This window comes from Telmatherina bonti, assembly GCF_933228915.1.
Source record: "Telmatherina bonti genome assembly, chromosome: 18".
NCBI classification, from domain to species: domain Eukaryota; kingdom Metazoa; phylum Chordata; class Actinopteri; order Atheriniformes; family Telmatherinidae; genus Telmatherina; species Telmatherina bonti.
In genome coordinates, this window is record NC_136616.1 from 26,448,913 (window position 1) to 26,472,981 (window position 24,069).

At 39.3% G+C, this 24,069-nt stretch overlaps 1 protein-coding gene across 2 annotated transcripts; it reads right to left on the reverse strand.

Moving 5' to 3' along the window:
- Positions 1–678: 678 nt before the first annotated feature.
- hspa12b (heat shock protein 12B) lies at positions 679–20,468 on the reverse strand. Of its 2 annotated transcripts, XM_079257988.1 has the most exons (14): positions 20,357–20,468; positions 18,196–18,259; positions 17,640–17,722; positions 16,592–16,716; positions 16,330–16,516; positions 16,092–16,196; positions 15,867–15,983; positions 11,980–12,157; positions 5,965–6,051; positions 4,543–4,647; positions 4,206–4,464; positions 4,001–4,104; positions 1,804–1,994; positions 679–1,733 (listed from the first exon to the last, which is right to left on the reverse strand). In XM_079257988.1, exons 2-14 carry the CDS (start codon positions 18,239–18,241, stop codon positions 1,251–1,253), a joined length of 2,070 nt encoding a protein of 689 aa, XP_079114114.1. In that variant the 5' UTR covers positions 18,242–18,259; positions 20,357–20,468; the 3' UTR covers positions 679–1,250. The 2 variants fall into 2 exon arrangements, with proteins under 2 accessions (XP_079114114.1, XP_079114113.1); XM_079257987.1 differs by having other exon boundaries at positions 4,206–4,647.
- Positions 20,469–24,069: the final 3,601 nt, after the last annotated feature.

Consider the following 24,069-nt stretch of genomic DNA (forward strand, 5'->3'; position numbering starts at 1 on the left):
TGGTTAGTCAGGTTTTGCTCAACTTGATGTGAAGCAAGATTTTTGCCAGTGGATCACCATGTGGTACGACACACTGAGACTTTCCTGGGCCCTACCCTAGTAATCCCTCCAGTGGGTCCTGGGTTTTCTACAGGGTCTCCGTCCAGTGTGCCAGAACACTTCCAGGAGACGTCCATACCTGAGCCACCTCATCTGGCTCGTCTTTACTCTGAGACCCTCCCAGTGGACCAAGCTTCTCACCCAAATCCTGCTCCAGAATGACTACAAACCAGTGGTGTTTAGCTACAGTTTCCTCTCCCACACATTACCTCTCCCTACTTGAATTCCCTTTAAAGTCAAACTAATAACTAAATCTTACAGTTTAAATTGCTGAATACAAAACCAGCAGAGCATGGTCATGTTTTAAGCTTCACAAATCAACATTTTAATGCAAATAAACAGGTGAAGAACCAAACGCATCCATTAGGAGTTGTAAAAAACAAAATATAATTGAACTTAATTGCATTAAGTGGTCAGACAAGATTCCAAATACATGCTTAAATTATTGTAACGAGGCAAAATGTTTCATGTGGTTTTTGCAGCTTATATATCAAATATAATAGAGCTTTAAACATTTTAAACAGACAAAAACACAACTGTTACACAGTTTAAACTAATTAAAAACTAAATTGTTCAGCTTCACCAATAAATGTTGCAATATAACTTTGAAAGTCAAGACCCTTGTTTTTATCTCAAGCAAGTTGTTTTTCCAGCTTGTAGTTCAGCCCTTTCCCCACTGGGTGGAGCACTACCATCTATAGCTTCAGTCCAGGTTATTATTTTCATATTTCCTGTTGTATGGGGGAAATTATTTAAATGAGGTATCAATAATTATAAAAGGAAACAGTCTTTCAATTTAACAATGAACATGAGAAAGTCTCACTCTAGGTAGTATAGGGTGTATCAAGGCACTTCAGTCCATTGTGAGGATAACTTCTAAGGTTTGTTGGAGCCTTTTTGGAGATTCTGTGCAGGAAGTGTGACTGAAAGCAGACAGAGAGGACTCTACTGTTCAACTATGAGGATTCTCGGTTATAAAAATGTTCGTCTCATTGTCTTTTTACTCCACTGACTGACTTAAGTGCCAACTATTTGAGATTTTCATGAAGCGTTGCCCTCTTCCAAAGTATAACCCTCTTTTTCCAAGAGCTATCACTCGTTGAATCAGGTTAGTGTGTTTTCAAGTCTGCATCTCCACTTCCTGCTCCTCCTCAGTTGGACAGGAAGTCTATGGAAGCCCGGACGGAACGGTTGGACATGACGTCAACAGCGGTGACTTTGATCTCGGTGTCTCCAAACTGCATGGTTGCTCTGATCTCCCTTCTTTCTGGGCCTGCTCCCCCTGCTCCTGCTCCTCCCACTGCTCCCGGTGGTGCCGGTAATGGTTCTGGTAGGTCTAAAGTTATCGTCCCGCACTTCCTGACGCCAGGATCGGAGATGTATATGATGTCATCTGTAGCACTGCAGTATATGTTGATGATGATCTTCCGCTGGCCCACCCGAGCAGGTGTGTAGCTGCGTTTCACAACTTCGCCCAGGGCCACCGATTGGTCTACGGAGACGAAGCGGTCGAGGATGTCTGTGCACCACTCTCGTCCATCTTTGATGAGGAGTTTATCCCTAGGGTGGCGTCCCTCCACAAACCGATTCAGGACACCGACTCCGTAGGTCAAAGGACATCGTCGCACTCTAACCTGTTGGAGAGAGGCCATTAGATGTGTCCATGCGCTCCTCTGACACTTACACACAGCTCTGATTCCTCACCACAGTTGGGTCCAGTCCGAAGAGCACAGCACCCTTCAGTATGGTCAGACCAACATCATGGGGGATGATGATGCGACATGTTCTCCCGAGAGCCTTCTGGACCGCTTTCTGCAGCATGGGCGACTCTGCAAAACCTCCAACCAGGAAGAGGAAGCGCACACCTCGCACCTCCGGCTTTGCCATCAACTCCTCTATCAGAAGAAGGACAAAGAACTCTGATTCATTTCTTTGAGACCGTCACTGCTCATTTTAGTGGGGATCTTGTAGGTGGGGTGAGTTGGGGGGCATCCTTGAAAGTCCATTAGTAACCTCTGTGGGAACATGTGGTTTAATATGGGAACTAAAGTAAATGCTCATCTTTTGCTTTCATCACATCTTTGTTATTATTGATTATCTGCAACTTGCTTTTATAATTCTACACTTTTCATCTTTATTGTTTTTTAAGAGTTTAATTTAAACCGTTTTAATGGCTGTGTCCTTTAATGTTTGTTGTTTGATTTTACTTTACTGTAAGTTGAGTTGAATATTGTCATGAAATAACACTTTGTGTTTAATGAATTAATGGCAGAGAGTGACAACACATGATACAGATATAATTATTTAATAGAGACAGCAATTTATGTGTGGCACACAAGTGTGTGAATTGTGAAATATGGGCAGCTGTAGGATGAGGTTAGGGGGGTTTGAGGGTTTGGTGGGGTACTCTCTGTTACCTTTAAGACAGAGCCAGACTTAAGCCAAAATATTCATCTAACTCCAACAATTAAGTTTGTTTATTGGTTGATCATTGGTCATTCTGTCTGTTAACTCTGCAATATGATCAGTGTTCGAAGCTTTTATTTAATCTGTGGGATTAAGCATGGTTTGTGTTTGTTATTATTAGCTCCTTTAAAAAATTCATGTCTTGCATGATATTCTTTCAAAATAACTGGAAATGATTCAAAGCTTTTATTTAAGGGTTTCCAGACACCCCCAAATCACTGAATCTAAGTTAGCAATGCTAATGCTAAAGTTATGCTATCTATCTTTTTCATATGTAAGCATCTCCTAAATGACTGTAGAATAGAATAGAATAGAATAGAACAGAATAGAATCTATTGATTGGCCACTGAACACTAACTTATACTTAGTCTTGGGCACCCCAAGAAAATATTCTAGATACGCCTCTGTTCTCAATCTGACAGAGTGTGTTTAACTATTGGGTTTTACTGAGGATTATTGATTTCCATCTTCTATTCCATCAGCTGCACTTGGTATTCCCTGGACAGCTTCCATTAAACTATTTTTTATTTTTTATTTTGGCTTCTCAGGGTCAGCAGAGCTACAAACTGGAAAAGCAGTCCTTTGGCTTTAAATGTACCACTGGAATGTCGCTGATTTAAAACAGACATGCTGCATTTTTCTGCCCGACTTCTTCGGGGAGAAATCAGGCAGAAAATGAGGTCACCATCTTTTAGAATTATAATTTATGAAAGCCAGTATGTTTGTGGTTTGTTTAGCAGGATTTGCTGCTAGTTTGTGTCCATGTTTTTGCCTCTTTTCTTTTGTACACGGGAAATAGCAAATTATGATGTGTTATTTAGCCGAACAGAAGCCGGTAAAAAAACAGTTTCAATATTATGAGCAAACCCATGTCTTATCTCTGCAACTAATAAACCTTTATGTATAAACAGAGTAACCACTAAACTCAGCAGTTTTAAAGCTTGTTTCTTATTTTCAAAGCTCCCTTAGTACTTTTAAATTATACATTACTTATTAGTTAGATTATTACTGCTAAATGTGTTACAAATTCAACGATTCTCAGTTTTTAGGCTTTTTAAAAGATGAACATTAAGTGAAGGATTGATTCATACTATGAAAGTTTATGTTAAAATCAAACTCTTGACTATAATGCAAAAACACAAAAGGAAATGGAGCAACTGTGAAGTTCAAGATTTATTAATCTTTTACATGTTAAAGTAAATACAGCGTAAAAATACGGCTGCCGACAGCCAGAGCTTGTGACCCACTGCAGCTGCTAAAGACAAACATGTATAATGAGATATAATCTTTTGAATTTTAGATAAAGGTTTTTCTCCAACTCATAATCTTGAACATGACAGAAACATAAAAATACACAAATTTCTAAGTGTGGATTGAATGCTGTGTGTGTTGCGCAGCTCTGATATATAGATGTTTGCATTAGTGTGTTTCTTACCGATGTGTTTGACTATATTAATGATGGTGGGCTGGAAGAGCTCATTCATAGCTTCCTGCGTAAGCCGCAGCATCCCCTGGGAGGACCACTTCACTATGTTCATACTGAAAAACCAAAGAAAAGCCATTTTTACAGGCAAAAACAAATCATGATGAAAGCTGTACTCCGACTGCTCAGGTATATGGTCACCTGTCGCCTCACTCACTTGCTCCTCCTCAGGGCTGCCTCCACACTCTGCCCTCTGTGCCTTTTGTAAAAGTCAATAAAAGAGAAAGGCAGGGAGATGTTGAGGGCATTGGCTCTGCCTGGTGACGCTGTACGTTTCCTCGCCTCAAAGGCGATAGTAAGGTCCACCCAGGCCGCTGGCCGCTTAGCTTTAAAGCTCTGGATGAAGTCCTCACCGAAGATCTGGCACAGCATGGCTTCGAAGGCCAAGTCTACTCCCACAGCGCCGTAGGGACCGCCTGGGAGAAACCCAGCAGCTTGAGAAACTTTTGGAAATGTGTTCATCTGTGTGAGAATGGTCAAGAATTTTTTTTTACCTGAAGCCTTGTAGAGCTCTTTAAGTGTCCCCTGCGGCTGTTCGATCTGATGGACTGTCAGGTCAACCGTACCTCCTCCACAGTCTGCTACAACATACCTGTCACCTGCAGAAAGAGAGCATTATGGTTATTGTTTTTTTGGTTTTTTTTGTCATTCATGTGACAGTTTTAGTCCTATCAGCGTGTTTTGGGAGCCAGAAACAGTATGCTAAATTAGTAGGAAGAAACTCAAACTAAGCAACTTTCAGGCCTTCGTGTGTCACAGCTGTTCATGTTTGTGCGTGTTTATGAGATTCAGCTAACCCCCCAAAGAGAGAAGAGTTAGAGAAAGAGATATGCATGGTAGTGAAAATTAAATGCAAGCGTGGAGAAGAAAACAGGACTCTTCCTCCCTCTGTATATTTACAGCGCTGAGGCAGAGTCCCATGGGCTGGGTCCTTCCTGTGTGTGTGGACAGGAAAGAGAGCAGAAGGGGTCAGCAGGGCCACGTGGCCCTCAGATTGTTGTCATGGCTCAATTGAAAAACATGTCTGCGTAAAAAAGAACAGCTTTGGGATGTAGATTTTGTCCATTTTATGGTTGTGTCAGGCCAATCGCAGGCTAGGTTGAGAGTCAAAGGACTCATAAATTGAGATCTTCTATTCTTTAGGGGGCACGCAACCTTAATGTCAACTGAGCCAACTACTTCTTCTGCCAAAGATCATGAAATGAGGTTGAAATGAAATAAACAATTTAAGACTAAGCAACAATTGTGTTGTAACTTGCAAATTTGGGCTCATTTTGAGGTTATTGATGCACAAATGAATGCGTATGCTATGTGTCAAGGGGCTTTAAGCAGTGTTGAAGTATATATTTATTCCAGTGGCACATAGTAAGTTTTACAATATTCATCTAAGTGTGGTACAAAAGGACATGAAATCAATGCTGTTCTGCTGTTAATTCGAGGGCACTTTATTGAAGAGAGATTTTCTTTCATTGCTCCAAACTAATCTGCCTAAATCACTGAGAGAGGATGGATATGAAACACAAGCTTGCTGACCTGAACAGGAGCACAGTGAATGTAGATGGTAAAATTTGACTTAAGTGATCCCCATGTGGGAAATCTAAATGAAACAGCAGCAATCAGGCATCACTGTGCAAGAACAACACCCATATTAAAACGTAGATTTAAAAGGCACATAAAAAGATAATAAATCAGAGTTTATTCAAGACAAGAAATTGGATACAGAGCACTAGAAAGCAGTCTGTGTAGCTGTCCCCCACATTGGAGTGGATCTGTCTGCCCCACATAGTCAGCATGTTCAGGTTAAAGGTCAAAATCATCAATATTTCCAACATGAAGGCTCTTTCTGAAACAAAAATACACACAAATACACGTGCACACACACACACACACACACACACACACACACGGACACATACCAGTCTGCAGCTCTGACCACAACTCCCCAGTTCCACTCTCCACCAGGAAGGTCCTGCTGTGTCTGGATCGTCTCAGCTGCTCCCGCGCTGCAAAACAACACGCGTGTAATATTTGGATGCAATTTTTCCTTGCATAAGCATGCATAAAGACGTGCACTGCCATGTTAAACGTTAAACAATATACTTATCCACTTTGGTTGGATATTCCTCACTGTGTAAAAAAGTGAATTTTGAGATTCTATTTTAGTTTTTCATTGATTTTGAGTGCGAAACGACACAATTAGTAGATGAATATCATTGAAATTGAGACTTATGTATTTGTTATGTTATGTATTTATATTTTAACTGCATCAACATCAAGTGGTTTTAATGCACATTTTGAAGATTTTTTTTTTTACATCTTTATTTTAATTCAATGTATGTATTGCCATTTTTTTTTATTGAATAAAGTAATTTTATTGTGAAATCATATGGACATTAATATATCTGCAAGTATGTATAGTTGCCTTCAGTTTGCTTTGGTTTGATCACTTTCAAACATTAAAAGTGACACTTCGTAAAAAATGGTGCAGTGTGCAAGAACCATCGACGTGTAGTGGTAAAGATGGGCTCAGTGTCTGTAGAAGTTAAATATTGTATGTGGCTTTGTTTGGGCCTCAAAGGTGGCGTAGTAGTTCGGACAGTGGCCTCAAACAGCAACATTTCTGTGTGGAGTTTTCATGTACTCTCCATGTACTCCGGCTTCCTCCCACCATCAAAAGACATGCATGTAAGGTTAGTTGGTTACTCTAAAGTGTCCCTAGGCGTGAATGTGAAAATGAATTGTTGTTGGCCCTGTGATGGACTGGCAACCTGTCCAGGGTGTACCCTGCCTCTTGCCCAGTGATCGCAGGGATAGGCTCCAGCTTCCCTGTGACCCTGAATTGGGCTAAGTGGTTAAGAGAATGCATGAATGTGTCTGTTTTTCAATAATTCACACATGAAAAATTTGATGCATTTGAGTTTAACTAATTCTCAGCGCAAAGCGCCTCAATCAACATAAACATTCATTTCAAACTTATGAAGGCTTCTATTATTATACATGAAATGTGAACAAGTTTCATTACTTTTCCTGCTCAGATCTTTTCAAAACTCTCTTAAACTGAGAATAAAAAACAACATATGGAAAGAATGGTTTTGTCCAGTTTTTCTGCAAAAGAATGCTCTCAAATTTCAATTTTATATTTACTCTTGATGTGTATATTGTGTGAGTGACAGTAAAGAGGGTGGACTAAGGGCCAACAAAAACAGAACATGGTGATACGCAGCTAGCAGAAACAACACACACGTGACAGACTGTTTGACAGAGCAGATGCATTTATAAGCCTCCATAAATCCAGGTGAATGAATAAAATGGAACATAATGGCTTTAAAAGCTAACTACACATTTAAGAAATGAGGGAAAGTGACTGGAATAAAGAAAATACATACTTCACGTCTGGTTTTGATAAAGAAATTTCTTTTGTGAGACCCCGTGGGGGCTGTGGTCCTGATGGAACAGTGTGTATGAGTGTAAGAAGCCACAAAGGTTTGTCTGTTTTGAGTAAAGTTCTGGTAAAAATGGCTTTTGCTTGTACGAGGGAGAAGGTTAATGTGGTAGTAAAAATGAGAACAAAGGAAAAGAAAGGCTATTTATTGTAAAGATTAGAGACTTATTGAGCAACATTGTCCTGAAAGGAGAGAGCTCTTGGAGTTGTTTTAAGGCTCTGGATGACGCAGGACGAAATGCATCTGTGTGTGATCGCAAGTGTGTACATGTGCGTGGTAAATTAAGCTGAATAAAGACCACCACAATCATGTAAGACTTGATTTTATGTGGGTGTTTGTTCAGGCTGATGAGTGGAACTCAAGTCTGGAAACCATACAACAGCAGAAAAGAAACTGTGCATGTGTGTGTGTGTTAATGACTCCCCAGTGCTATCTTTGGAGTTAAATGAGGTGGAAGAAAAGCTAAAGATAGAAAAAATGTGGCTGCGATTCCAAGTGTGTGTAAATAAGTCTGTTTGTGTGGTGTGTGTGTGTGTGTGTGTGTGCGCCTGCAAACCTTGGAACAGGATCAATGTTGCAACTAAAAGAAAGAGATGGAGAGAAAATGCAAAGAAAAGAAAAGGAGCGAAAGAGAGGGAGAGTGACAGGCCAGGAGGGGGTGAGATCATAGTCTCACTGCACCTTTTTCCAATTACAATATCCTGTGTTTAGAGTGTGTGAATGTTCTTTGTGTGTATCTCACTGACTGCATATGTATAAGTGGGCCTTTGCTGGGGAATTTGGACGACATGTTTGCTCTGAATTATGCATCAGCCTCTTTCTCCCAGCTTCAAATCACTTTTGTTCTTTGCTGGTTCTTCGTGGCATTTTCCTCTTGAGAAGTGATGTGTGTGTCATTTGCATTATGTTTTACTGCAGACATGTGAGTGTGACAAACACTCTTTGCTCTTTAGTAAATTCTTCAAGTGACACTTGAGTTGTTGGATCTGGAAGGAATTTTTCAGAATGTAAAATTCTATTTAACCTATTATGACCTGCTACATATATGTGCCTGGAGGAATGAGATGCCGTGTTAAAATGTTCAAGACGCACACCCCTAGGATATTTTTAACCCTTTGAAATCCTTCAATTTTCATATAAAATTAGTTTTATGGATATCGGACTTGTTGTGGACCAACTATTTTATTTCACTGCCTTTACTGGACCTTTACTGGTAAAACAGGACCGTTTTTGTTGTAGTATCATCTACTACTGGAGTTCAATAAGGTTTTTACAGGTAAACTACATTTACGACTAGTCTGAAATAAGTGTTTAATGAATCCCCAGTTATGATTATAGCCTAGAACTTTGTACAATCATTGAAATCTCAAGAATCTTAGCTTTCCAATGGTGTATAATGTGTAAGTACTTAGGAAGCAGATGAAATAAAGTGCATTTATATTGTCATGTCTTCCCAACAAGACATCTGACACCAAAGAGTTAATAAATTATATATAGACTAAAATAAGGTTGTATAGTGTGATGTTTCAGCCTCAGGATGCTGCTGAGCAGCAGCGGCTCCAGAAATGAACAAGATAGATGTCACTGTGTTATCAAACAAGTCTGGAGCACAGAGTTTTAAGGTCAAAAGTACATAATATGCCTTTAAACCAAGTTACATAATGTGTCTTAAAACCAACACAACTGAATTTTTGTACTAATTAAGCTTCTTAACAATTGCTTAACAACTTAACAACGGCTTAATTAGCATCCATGTTGTTTCCTGTCTCTTCTCTGAGCTTCTCCAGCCAGTAAAAGTCAGCCTGATGTTGACTCTTGTCTTGTCTCTCCTTCGTTTCCTCGCTTCCTGAGATAACGTCCTCCAGGCTTTTTTTTGATGGATCAGCATGTTGTGAATCCAACTGGGCTAAAGTGTTGCTGGCTTTTGAAGTGGCGGAAAGCAAAATTAAGTTGTCACGTGATGACCTGGGCTGGGAGAAAAAAGGTTTGGAGGGCAGTTTTCCTCCAGGAATGTGCATAATGCACGCAATTCTACCATCAAAACAAGTCTAAAGCAGCGAGTTTTGAGTATACAAAGTTGTTAAGTGTTGATGGTGCAAAATGTTTACATTAAGACTGGATTAGGTTCCAACTCCATCTGTTGGTTTCTTTATATATGCCATTACGAATTGGCTTTCATTATGGTTTTTTTTTCTGTCTGTAAAGTGTCTTGAGATGGCATTGCCGTGATTTGACACAATATAAATAAAGCTGAAGTTGAATTAGATGACTAAAATGCCTATAGAAACTCATTCATTTTCTAAACTGCTTCATCCAATTCAGGGTTGCCCAAAGCCAGCCTATTCCAGCTAAGACAACTTGCCTGTTGTCCAGAGACAAACAACCACTCACACTCACTCCTAGGGGCAATTTAGGGTAATGAATTAACCTAACATGCATGTCTTTGGACGGTGGGAGGAAGCTGGAGAATGTGGAGAGAACCCATGCATACACAGGGAGAACATGCAAACTCCACCAAACCTTGCTCCAGCCAAGGATCAAACCAACAACCTTTTTACTATGAGGCCACAGAGCTAACCACTATGCCACCATGCAACCGTCAATAGAAACTGAAAAGGAATTTGTTTTGGCAAAATCATGGGCAGATATTACTAATCTCTGCAGCTTCTGATATGAAAGTTTTTTTTTGTTTTTTTTTTAGCTCATTGTTTAGGTTATTTCATCTGCAGCATGACATGTAACCAGGACACAGTTTGCTATAATATTACAGAAGCTTTAAAAGACCTATTATATTTACAGTTACTTTATCTTATCTTCACTGACAAAAGTGTGGTAATTTCCTTTGGCAAGGTGCAGTTATTTGCTAACTTGCTAATTTGCATGCTATGTCATTGATACCTGTTGTCATGAAAACTGGTCGAGCAAAGACAGAAACAATCACATTTTGGGGATTTGATCGTCTAAAATTGACCTATAAGATAAAATTTGGAGATGTTTTATCTAAATCTGAAGTACTTACACTACTGGACACACTTCCCCGTTAAATCTAATAGGAAAGTGTGTCAAAACTTTTGACTGGTAGTGTGCCATTAGGTTCCTTATTATATAGCACCATGACATTATTTTTGACTTGTCAAATGTTCTGATATGCTGGATCTTATTACAAATTCAATACTTTCTAGCCTTTGTTACATCGGTACAAATAATCCTCAGACTAAGCCTAAAAAGGTTCCTGTTTTTTCTTCCTTATTAAAACATCTGTCACAGCGAGTTGATGTAAATGAGTCAGTAAAATAGTTTCTCTGCCATTTACAGACTTATTAATCTGATGTTTCTCAGAAAATAAGAATCAATACATCACAAGTATGTCCTTCCAAATCTCACAACTGTTTTCATCCCTTAAAACATTAACCCTGCAGCCTGTTGATAAGGAGGCATAAATACTGTGCAGATTTTACACATTCAGGGTTGCAGCAATAAGACAACTTGCAATTATTTTTTGACAATTGTTTCTGTTAGTATCTGTCTGGTTATACACTTGGAGTCCTCAAAGCTTTATGAAGTGGTTCATCTTGTACTGCTGTTGATAGTTTTTTTCCCCCCAGAAGACGTTCTGCCCTTATAAAGAACAAAAATCTGGGGTGCAAATCTACATTTTAAATGCTAAATGACACGTGACCAGAACAGTGACTGCACCACAGCTGTTATTTTAATCTAAATGAACTAAGAAAAGTGAAGTAATTAAAGTGCATTTGATTGTTAAAAGTCAGGTACCAGTTTTAGTTTACTGTTTGCAGAGCCTGCAGCAAGAAATTCAAGCTTGCAACTCTTTTTTTTTTTTTTTTTTAATTTTTTTTTTTATCAAATAGTTCAGTTAAGAGAATTGCACTTTGATGGTGGAGCAAGATATAATCTCACATAGCTTCTTAACTTTAGCACCACTGCACTGAGAAAACATGTGGGGGAGTTTCATGTCACTGAAATGCTCCAACTACCAGCACTTTGTAATTAGTCATCCTCCCACAAACACAAACCTGGCAAAATACTGAAGACTTTGGCTGAGAATTTCCGACACAGTGTAATGTTAATTAGAGAGCTAAAGGTTGCCATGAGAACCAAAATGCTTCTTCTTCATGGGAATTCTGTGGTCTGTTTTAGAACAGCTTTCCTCCTTTTTCCTCCCACTACTCATGTTTCCTTCTCGGTCTGCTCTACATGAAACATGTGGCCCGCTCAGAGTCGTGTATCTGTTTACAAGCCACGCATACACACATGCAAAGTCATCTGAGGGAAAAAAAAAAACATGCATAGTATCTGAGGTCAAATCTTTACCCCCTTTGTTTCTTTCAGATACACACATATTCATCTTTTTTCAAAACCCACAATTCCCATGTGAATCGCCCCAACGTTTCCAGGAACACAGTGTGGTTTTATGTTTATGCTAATGAGTATGTCGCAAGCACACACACCACTATGCGCTTTCTCTACCTTGTCTGAAGCTGGAGTCGAAGGGCCGTGAGCCGTCCAGATCCAGGCCATTTGTAATTGGCTGCATGCTCAGGTCAATCACCTGGTGAAGGCGGAGCTTCCGACAGTAGATGGAGGCGGCTTCAGGTTCCAGAGCGATGAGGAGCTGCTCAGGACAGTCAGGAGACACCAGGCCAGCCTGAAGAACACACCAGGAAGAGAAGAAACTTTAACCCACAGTGCTGACTGACAGGACACAGCAAATCTGTGCCGACTGAGGTGTAATGGATTTACATTCTGCATAAGCACACTGTGTCAAAAATAAAAATATTTTTATATGCTTTTAAAAAATTGTGGGGAAAAATGTGATTGTTCAGAAGAACAAACTAAAACCTTAATTCCAAACATTGGAGGCAAATGAGTTGATATTTGCAAAAAATAAAGTTGATCAGTTTGAATATTGAATATCTTGTCTTTGTAGTGTATTCAACTGATTTTAGGTCAAAAAGGATTTGCAGTCATTGTTGTCTGTGCTTGTATAAGTTGAACACAATGTCCCAACGTCTTTTGAATTGGGCTTGTGTACACACTTGGAAAATGTAGCTGCATTTTTACTAATTAAGTTCCTGATCTACCATTTTGTGGAGGTAAATTTACCGTGGCGATGATGAATTTCTTTATAAAATTGTGAAAATAAACCTGCCTGAGCCATCTCTACCGACTGGTTTGGGTATGTAAAATCCAAACTAAGTGATTGTTATTACACCACTGTTTCAAATTTCAACCATTTCACTGTTGTTATATTGTTATTTACTTCTTTTTAACATGTCAACCATTTGCTTAAAAAAACATTTATTCTGTTTATCCTTCTCCAAAACAAACGGAAAAACACAGAGAAAAATGTTTTTCTGGCCTTTATGTTAGTGTGAAAGTTAAAACTGCAAGTGAACAGATGCAACAAACCAACACTACCACTTGTGTGCACTACAGAGAGGATATGTTGCATTAAAGCTAGAATGAGGCAGCTGATCAAGTTTTTTGATCCTAAAAATGTGGAGCTCAGACAACCGTGCAGCATCTGACATGCAGATATAAGGAAAGAAAAAAGGTAAGATAAGCAGAAAAAATGCCACTGTCAGTGGTTGTACTTATGGTTTTAGTCTCTGTAATGTGTTGTTGAGGGTTTACAGTCAACATTTTGAACTTATTCCTCAAAAGGTGAGTTAAAAACATCTTTGCACTTCAATGTTTGTGTTTTTTTTCCTGTGACCTCAACTCTCCATTGTACTGTAAAAAAATGAGCTAAATAAGGTGACTTTAATAAACTTCAACATGACATTTGGATGGAGGGCGGGACATATCGTAGAGGTCAACTTAAAAAAAGAGGAGGAACACACACGTAGTCTCCCTGATGGAAAGCTGTTTAATGTAAACACATGGAGAGACATAAACACAGGGTGAAAGATGACGATGAGAGCTGAAGCTGACACAAGTTAATGATTCTCTTTTGGGATGAAAAACTTGTGAGAGGAGGAGATTCATACAAGCATTAGTCTTGTTGTATTGGGAGAAAAGTTGAGTGTGTGTATGTGTGTGTGTGCAGGGCGCAGGGCGGGGGTCTGGTGTCGACTTCCTGTGTTTGTACGCCGGTCTCTCTTATTGTTCGTGCTTAATGACATCATCAACAGCAGGAAGCACACACGCCCCGACAGCCTCAAGCCAGGAGACAGCACAGAGTGTGTGTGTGCACATGTTATCAGCGTGCATGTGAAAGTGCGTCTGGATCTGACTATTCATGCACTTACACGAGTAAGTGAGCAACAAATGACAGGTAATAGTGAACAATTTATTCTGTGTGTGTGTCACTAGGTTTGTTTGTGGAAGTCCATGGCGAAAGGATGACAGGTAGTCATGTCGTCTTAGAAACAAGCACATACACCGCTTGATCCACTCTCATTGATGCTTTCCTGTGCATGCACAACGCTTCCTACAAGTCATTGTAACATGTACAGTACACACCAAAGGGTTGTGTATTTTGATGGGAAGCCATACACACACAGAAAAGAGGCAAAAGTGCAGTATTACAGTTTGTGTGTCTCTGTGTGTGGGTGTGTGTGTGTGTGTGTGTTTGTGTGTACTGTAAGTGATCCTCTGTGGGAAAATTAATCAGTCTTTATCTCATGCTTTATACGCCGGCTTTCTTTCCACTTTCTTTGTTCCTCCTCTCACACACACACACACACACACACACACACACACATGCATGCATGGTAAGGTTGTCTTGCATGTAAAAAAAAAAAATCTCTAAATGATTGAAAAAATTTGAACCTTTATTTAACAGACACAAATCATTTCCACTGTCGTCAAGGACCAACTTGAAAGTGTTCAAGAAATACATCTATAGGTCTTCTCTGGACACATATTTCTCTCAGATGGAGACAAGGACAGGATGGTCCCACCAGTCTATGTTTCAGCTGCTTCGTACAGGACATAAATAAGGAACATCTGTCTCCATGTGCCAAAGATGAGAAAGATTGTCCAGACTGGTATCAATGAAAGGTGGAAAAGTCAGCGTCTGTGGTGTTTTGGGAATGTGTTAAGTCCACGGCATGATGACTTTTAATGTGAATGAAGGTATATTGATGCAGAGCTTTACAGATATTGTGGAGTAATAAGTACTATCACCAGGCGAACATCTTTAACAGGGAGGTGAGTAAGCGTTTCAGCAGCACAATACCAAACCTTATTCTGCACAACTTCACAACAGCATGGCTTTATAAACACAGTGTGTGCTTGAATGAGCTGAATGCAGTTCAGATATGAATCTGTTGTCAGTACATGAAAGATCATGAAGGAATTAACCAGATAATGACAACCAGACTGCTGAACAGCTTAAATGTTGTATTCAACGAGAAGGAACACAGATTCTTCTGGAAAAACTCCAACAGTTTATATTCTCAGATCTTAATCTACTGAAAAGTGCCATCAAAATGGCAATGTAATGCAATACTAAATATACTTATGTCAATATGCTAGTAATGTGTAGTCATCAGATTGTAGATGTGATTAAATGTCCCATCTACCCTCACTCCCTAATCCAGACCTACACTCCATCTCGACAACTACGTTCCACCAGTGAAAGACGCCTCGTGTCACCACCACAACGTGGGACTAAATCACTATCCAGACTCTTTTCCTCTGTTGTGCCACGATGGTGGAATGATCTCCCAAACTCTGTCCGCTCTGCAGAGTCCCTGTCTACTTTTAAGGGCAAGCTAAAGAATCAACACTTAGTATAGCTATTTATTGGAAAGTTGGAGAACTTAGCCCAGTTCTTTGCAACAAACTTTATGGTATGATAACTTTGTATTATAACAATTCTTTGTATTATAACATAACAGCTTTTATGAGGTGGGAAGGAAGTAAACAAACAAACAAAAAAAAGCCTGTAGCACTTCATGGAAGGATCTGCATCCAACTGGACAGTCCACTAGCACCTTCCTGTAATGTCCTCTACTGTTTGATTTCATGCTTGTGTTGTTCTCACTCATATGTAAGTCACTTTGGATAAAAGCGTCTGCTAAATGACTTTAGAATAGAATAAAATAGTTTAATCACAAAGAAGTTGGTCAGTGAATTTAGTTAAAGTCACATAATATATTCACACATAAAAGCCCTGTTTTCCCAGGACAGTGCAAGCAACCAGAATGTTTTTAAATGGGTAATTGGTTTCAGGGAGGCAAGGGATAGAAAATCTCCCACACTAAGGCAACATTTTCTTTTAATTTGAAGAAGAGTTTAGTTTAACCCAAAAGCACAAAATAATCAGTGAATATTTGCTTACACGACAAACATCTCTCTGAGTTTGGATGTATGTGTAAATGTATTGGTAGGTGTATGTTTCCTACCAGGTATGCGGCCTCTCTCATAAACTGTTTTGCTGGTTGTCTCCACACAGCAGGGACAGTAATCACCCATCTGATCTCTTCTCCCTCCAAAACTGATGACGACTGGTCCTTCACCTCCTAAAGGAGAAGCCAAAAATCATCAACATCACTGAATACAAACTAGAAACAGCACAACGTCACATTTAAAAATAATTGGATGGTACCACGTTGCAATTTAGGTATTACCTTTAAAGCATGTTCTCTAAAGAAGTGAAGGGCATGTGCAAACACCTCAATGGCTCTAACTCTCTGACCATTAACCGCCTCCAGCTCTGTCTCCATGGTCAGGTCCTGCAGCAAACAAAACACAACTGCTGAAACTTAAAGTGTAACTAACAGTAAAACTGCATAAAGCACCACTTTACGTCTAATATTACTTGTCAGTGGTGTTACAGCTGGAACTGTCTTGAAATATGTCTCTTACGGTTGTGCTATGGATCTTCATTTTGAATTTATCAAAGTAAAGCCAGTGCCAGGCCTCCTCTGGATCTAAGTCATGGTAGAAGTCTCGGGCTGCAAATCCAAAACTATGAAACCGCAACTCAGGAGTCAGCAGGAGGCAAGTTGGGCTCTTCTGGTTGGCAACTCCAGGGTCGCCACCCTCCCAGCGTCTGGAAAGGATTGGTGCATTGAGATATAGAAACTTAATGAAAAAATGGAAGAAAACACGTGCAGCATAGACTCACTTCATCATGTGTATAGCTTCCGAGTCCTGTGTGAAACTGAAAGCATAGCCACTGGAGGTTGTCCCAAAATCTATTGCCACGACAACCGAAAACGGACAGGCCATCCTGGGTCTGACCTCAACCCTCTGCATGAGAGAAAGAAGTTTGGGTGTTATCACTAAAAGTGGACATGCCTGTCTGTCCCTGTTTTATTTAATCTAGTAATTAGAACAAGATGCTAGGTAACTAAACAGACACAGTTACAAAAAAGACACAGAAGAAACACAGAAAAAGCGGTATTGAGTGTTTTACAAAGACATAGCTGCAGGAACATTTCCCAGACCCTAACATATCTATATGTTGCTATATGCAGCTCCTGTAGCTGCTTGTCCACAGAGGAATGCAGCACATGCTGCTAAACACAGTGGATAGTTCTTCACAACCTCCACACGACACTAAGAAAACAACAGTGTGTTCAGTGGAAAAGGTTTTTCAAGTAGCTGTAAGACATAAATAAGAAAATGAAGACAGAAAAACAAAGTTTCCCTTTTTTCATAATTAAACTTACAATTAGCATGCTAACTAGCTTAATTTACGATGATATACATGGAAGCTACTCATGTTAAGCATCAAATCTTGACTTTAGATCATGACATGATAGGAGCAAACTAACATGTTGTTGCTATGCTAACTATAAGTTGCTATGCTAACTATCAAACTTGTATAAACAAAAGAAGGACTTGCTAATAACTTGTTACCTTCTGGGGATCCTTCCCTTGTATCGAACATTTCTACACCTATTAGAGTCTGAGTGGAAATGTTAAGCATAATTACTAGATTGGATTACTTCTAAAATGTTCTTTGACTTGTTGGCTGCATATTTCTTTCTTTTGGATTGCAGTCATTTTTAGGGACTTCATATGAACTTGTCTTACTGTAAACCACTAATAACAGTAAGGAGCTTATGTATCTCCAAAGGTCTAATTAAAAGCTCTATATGAAGAAAAGTAGAAACCGGAAAAGGGTGTGTGTGAGAGTGCCTGTGGTGAGTGGTTGTGTGTAGAGTCACCGGTGAGGGCGAGGGTGTGAGGGGCATAATGCTGCATTCGTTTCGAGCTGTAGCTGGTGAAGACGGGGTGGATAAATTTTCACCTGGAAATGAATGGAGGATACAATAAAAAGGCATAATGGATAAGTAAGGCTGTAAATACATACACAGAATTAGCAAAAGAGTGTAGAGTGGCAGGCTGTTGTGAGAAAAGTGCCTTACCACGAGGAAAAACATGTGTTGGATCATTATCAACGGCTTAAACCAACTAGTTTACATCCATATAAATATTTCTGTATATGTTCTTCCTTAACTATAAATAAACTTGATTTAGAGTATATTACACGTGAGGCTGGACAATTGTAAAGGAATGACTGGAATGCCACTGGAATCTGATGTAATATTCTCATATAGGACAGCGTCATGGGTAAGCCAAGTCAGATGTGGAAGTGACTCATATGAAAAACATTCCTTTTTTTTTTTTTTTTTTTTTTTTTGAAAAAAAAAAAAAAAAAAAAAAAAAAAAAAGAAAAACATTCCTAAACAAAATGAATGTGCTTGTGCGCTCGAGTCTCACCTGGCATTTGCAGGCTGTTAGGCTCTGGCTGCACCTCGTCAGCCATCTTTACAGGAGCCAGATTCTGCAGAGAATCATATCAACACCAACATTAAGCATGTAAAATCATTCATACCAAGCACACTTCTTTTTAGCCTTTCACTTGGTTATTTAAGTTCATATTTTACGTTTAATTTATTATTATTATTATTATTATTATTATTATTATTATTATTATTATTATTAATAATAATAATAATAATAATAATAATAATAATAATAATAATAATAATAATAATAATTTGAGTTATATAAACAACAGTTAATACAATATGATCGGTTATGTTCTGACCATTTAGCCTTAACGTGAGCAGTATTTGAGTGCTTTTATTTGGAGCTGTTTCGAGCACCTGGCAAACGGAGCTAACATTCAGTCCAATTTTTTTCTCTCTTTTGGTCTCCAGCATTGTCTGAACAAAGGATCTTGACTTGGCTGCTAATTGGTTGTTGAAAGCAGTCAGGCAAATAATAAATTTGTGGGCTATAAAACTAAAGCAACAGCTGAAGGACCAAGAACTTAATAAATAACTACATTACCTTTGTTTAACATTTTAGTGGGATATAACTTTTGCAATCGATAAGAGTTTTATCTGGATGGAAACATCATATTGAACCATGTCAGTGTCCCTTCTTTGTTCTCTATTTCTTACTATATAAGCATTCAATAGTTTTATCTATAGATAGTTAAACTGAGATTTGGTAGCCAGAAGATTTTGTGTATAAATAACTCAATTAAGATTAAATTCTGTTGCATTCAAACTCAGAGAGACGACCACGACCTAAGATGCTTGAATAGTGGAGCTAAAATCCTTTGTTACACATCTAATATTACACGTATGTTATGAAGCAAAAGCATGGCATTTTGGGGTTAGCTCAGAATTCCTGCCTTTTTATTATTTTTGGTTTATCCTTTGGGAGATGCAGACCACTGCACAGGCATGAGGTAAATGAGGCTGTAATTCTAGACATTATTCAGCCAAGAAGAGGAAATTAATGAGACACTCCAACCACCTTTCAGAGCATCTGTGCCTCTTTACTTGAACATCAAACCCACAGTTCAAGATGCTCTGGCTTATTGCCAGAGAGCTGTCTGCTATAAATTTATGTATCAGTTTGTCCTCCAAATACCATGAAAATACTGTCTGACAGAGGGTTTTCTGAAAGGAAGGGATTGAGTTACGGCATCTCTGTGATTGCCGATACTACACCTTGGAGGTTGACTAGATTATGTTTTGTATTCATGGTTAATCATAATGCATTAGAGTTGGTTGACATGTTCTTCTTAATGTGCTTGTGCTTTTTTGTGTGTCCGTTTTTTCCCCAGTGTGTTTTAGATACATGTATATGTGTGTGTGTGAGAAATTATTAAACATCTGGAATCAGACTGTATTATGAGTCAGAAGGCAAGTAAAACCAGCAAGTACACGAAACAAAGACCTCCTTCTTGTTAGTGCATGTGTGTGACTCTGCACAATTCCCTTTCACACCTGAGTAAGTTAGTTTTCATTGCAAGCACACATGCAAAAATCTTTGTTCATTTATTCAAGCACAACCTGGGAAATCTGCCTGTAGCGTATGTGCATGTCTCCTTGTGCATCATCAGTTTTCTTTCCCACAATTGTTCTAGACATGTAATGACAGAACCAGAGAGGATGAAACTCCACATATCTTTATTTCATCTCTCTCATCCTCTCTTCAAGCTCAGTTTGCTGTGGTTGTACTGGCTGATTTATAAGTCGAGCTTTACGATTCTTTATATCTCTGTAACACATGTCTGAGATCTCGCAGGGGTGTCAGTGGAGCAAGGGACAAAAACCCCTTTGAGACGTTACAATTAGGGAAGATTGCACCACACATTCTACTTTCATGCTCCATCATATAAGTTTGCAGACCATGGTAAAAGTCTGAGAACATGATTGGATTACTTTTAACTTAAGCCTAATTTGTTTTCTACTATCGTGCATATTTGGTTTGTGTTTATAATGGACCAACTAGTACAATACATGACAAAAACAAACATGCAGAAAGATAACTTCTTTTCTATTACAAAAAAGGAATTTAATTTGCATTCCTTTGCATCCTTTCCTAAGAAAAAAAGTTTTCTTTTCCAAGGTTAACTTACCCTTTCCAGTTCTTGCTTTGCTCCGTACTTTTTGTGCTGCTGCACAAATGTATTGTCCAAACAGTGGAATTCTGCAAACTCGGATTCTGCTTCCAGGGAGAAAGATGGATGAAAGAAGGATGGGAGGAAACTAATGGATACAAGAGGATGCTCTTGTATGAATCCCTTATGTAAATTGTAAGACTTCCAAAATGTCTTGCAGGAAGATTTTTTTTACAAATTAAAAGTAAACTTTTAATGGAAATCATCGGCTAAAGAAGGAAAGTGCTGAAAAATCTTTTTCCATTCTGATTCGGGTTTGCAGCACCGTCTCTTTGCAGCCGAGCGTTCTGTCTCTCCGCTCTGCACAGGAATGCTGGAGAAAAGTGGTGACACATACACACATGCATACACACACACACACACACACGCACTAGCTGCAGTGGGAGGGCTATGACAGCACATACGGGGGGGAACACTGGGGGATTTACCTCACCAGGAAATAGCCTGGTGTAAACTGGAGACTGAGGGTGGAGTAATCTTGAGCAGGCAGTGTTGCCTGATTAAGTCATCTTGCCCTCTCGCTTTCCTCCCACTCCTCAACATCCACCCGTCCTGTTTAATTAACTCTTCCTGTCTTCCTCTTTGCTCCACTGTCTCATTTCTGTCTCACACTCAGCTTTCTCCTTGTTTCCTGCCATTTCTTTGTTTTCATCTCTTCACCTTTCTTGATATTGTTGCTGCCCCTTTGGCCTGTTCAGACAAAAGCAGGAAGCACCCAGGTGCACAGTATATGGACAGTCTTTCATTCTTCTCAGTGCCACATCTGATGGAAAAGTCTTTTGACTGAATCCTAAAGAGGAGGAGAGCCTGTGGTTCAGGCTAAATGATGGTGCGCGTAAGCCAACAGAAAATTCTTCATGTTGATTTCTAGCAGAAAAATGTAACGTCTGTCTTTTTCTGTTTACTCCAGATTCACATTTTTACAGTGTTCAAACTAGGAAACTTCTAGCTGTGCTTTTTAAAGGTAAGAAATCTTGTTTTTACAGGACCTAAAATAACACGATGCGTTCGAGAGAATGACATGTTCTTTTAGACCATTTTTTAGCAGTTATGCAAAGCTGTGTTTATTGTTTCACGTGACACTGGGCATTGATTTTCTCTTCTAATTTCTGTTTTCTTATGTCTGCGTGTGTGTGTTTATGTAAGGATCTCGAGGTCCACTTTAGATGGCAGGATCTGATTTCTCCCCTCTGAAGCTGTGATTGAAAGCATACATTAACCCCCAGTGCTTTCTTACCCACACACACACACACACACACACACACACACACACACACACACACACACACACACACACACACACACATTGGATTTAATCTGCTGCACTCCCAATGGGCAGAGGAAGCCAGCTCTCTCGAGTCTGCAAAAGAAACTGCCCCAGGTACATGCACACATGCACACATGTCCACATACACTCACTCTCCTTGTCCGGTCAGATTTCCAAATCAAATTAAGAGTGTATGTGTATCTGGAAGCCATTACCTGGCATGCCTCCCCCTTGCAGCCCAAAAACCAAGGGGCCCCATATGAATCCTGCCATCACCTCCTTGCCTCTCCTCTTTTCTTCTCCTTGTTATTGCCTCTTTTATTGTTCTTATGCATCTGTCTCTTCTTGCTTTTACAAGCCAAGATTTAATCCATTTTATATGACCTTTGCCCTCCCCGCATCTTTATTATTGGGTGGCAGGTTTTTTCCACATCTGAGATTTTCTTCATTTTATGAATATGCTTAGAGCAAAACTTTTTTATATTTTTATTTTGCATTAAAACCGGCTCCTTTTATTGCTTTCATCGGGTTCACCCTTCTCCATCAAAATCCAGACACAGGAAGCTCCACGCAGGAAGTGATGGAGTCAGGTGACAGGAAGGAACCCCTGTGTGACATTCCTTTCATGAATTCCACATTATCTTTGGGATAAGTCCTCGAGCAACGGAAACACACCCATAACATATGACACAGACGTGTGTGCGCACGCACATATACACACATATACACACATATACACACATATACACACATATAAACTTTCTTCTTCCCTCAGCTCCTTTGAATAACCCAAAATAGAAACAGCAGCCTGAATAAAAGCTTGCTACTTCCTAAGATAGCATCACACATCATAGAGAGAAAAAAGAGCCACATTTTCATTACCGGTATTTTGTGATTTTTTTTCCCCAATTTGAAATAAGGTCCATTTTTTTGATTTACAGTGTAATTAAGGATTTAATACTCCTGCAATATATCCCTTACATGACACAATGATACAAGCAAGTAAACTGATTATTAACAAAATGCAAAATAGGTGATAATTTTCACTCTTTTTTTTTTTTAACCTTGCTGGATTTTGGAAGCATACTTTGCCATCATAATAGAATATTCTTCTTCTACTGAGCTTCTGGATGCAAGTAGTCATCTCTTTAGCCAGTACGTCATTGCATCATGACTGCAGGCAGTCAGTCTCCATTCCATGTTTTGGCGCTCCACTGTGACTTCTCTGTGGAAGTTCTGGTCTGGTTCACAGCAAAACATGCTGGGCTCTAACAGAGATTTACCATTTAATCTGAGTTTTATCAGACAAAATGTAAATAAACGTAAATGAAAATATTCTGTTGGCAAGTTTAATATGTGCCACTGGAAAAAAAAACCCCAAATATTTTTCATTAAAATTATGGGCATAAAAACTTGTATTTATGTACTTTCCTTCATACTGGCAGGTTTTAAATAACAACAATGAACCATGTTTATTTTTTGTAAGCTATATACCAAGGGTGGGTAGCTAAACTTCCCATGGGCTGCAGTCCTGCAAATGTTAGGAGTTTCTCTGCTGCAACTCACCTGACACACATCAGACTTATATTATAGACTTGTGCAGAGCTTGGCATCAAACTTTGCACAAGTCTGATAATATCCCATTGATTTGAGTCAGTTGTGTTGCATCAGAGGAACTCCTAACATCTGCAGGACTATGGACCTCGAGGACCACGGTTGCTCACCCCTGTCATTTACTATGATTTTAGGAGAAAACCCATTCTGGTTCTTTGATTAGTAGGCTCTTCACCGTGTTCATATTATTACAGCTCATGCCGTTCCACATTGTAAGGTGGTCCCTGGTCTTCCTGTGTTTCTGACCAGCTTTGTGAAGCCTCACACTGATGTATTTTATTATATTTACATGAAATACATTTATATTTAACAGATGATCTAACAATATTTCGAATTAAATTAAGTATAGTCTACAAGAGCTAAATCTATATTATACAGTGGGTGCAACTATACCTTCACTACTCTTTAGTACTCCCTCTTTTCTTTAAGCTTGCAGATCAGTTCAGCCAAATTTTCACTTTGTGAAATTTGCTGATGATACAGCCCTCCTGGCCCTGTTCTCTGACCACACACAACATCACTGCTCTACTCTGCAGCACTTTGTGGAGTGGTGTGGAAACTGCTGCCTTGAGCTTAATGTAAATAAAACCAAAGAGATGAGACTGACCTTTTCTCCCAAACAGAGACAGATGGATGAGGCAGCCTCCGCCATCGTACAAAGCGAGGGGGGCAATGGAGATTGTAGAGGAATTTAACTATCTTGGGATTATCTTTAAGAGCTTGCTGAGGCTCTCCTACAACACCAAGGAAATGCTGGTACAAAACATGTACACGTATAGGACCCAGATAG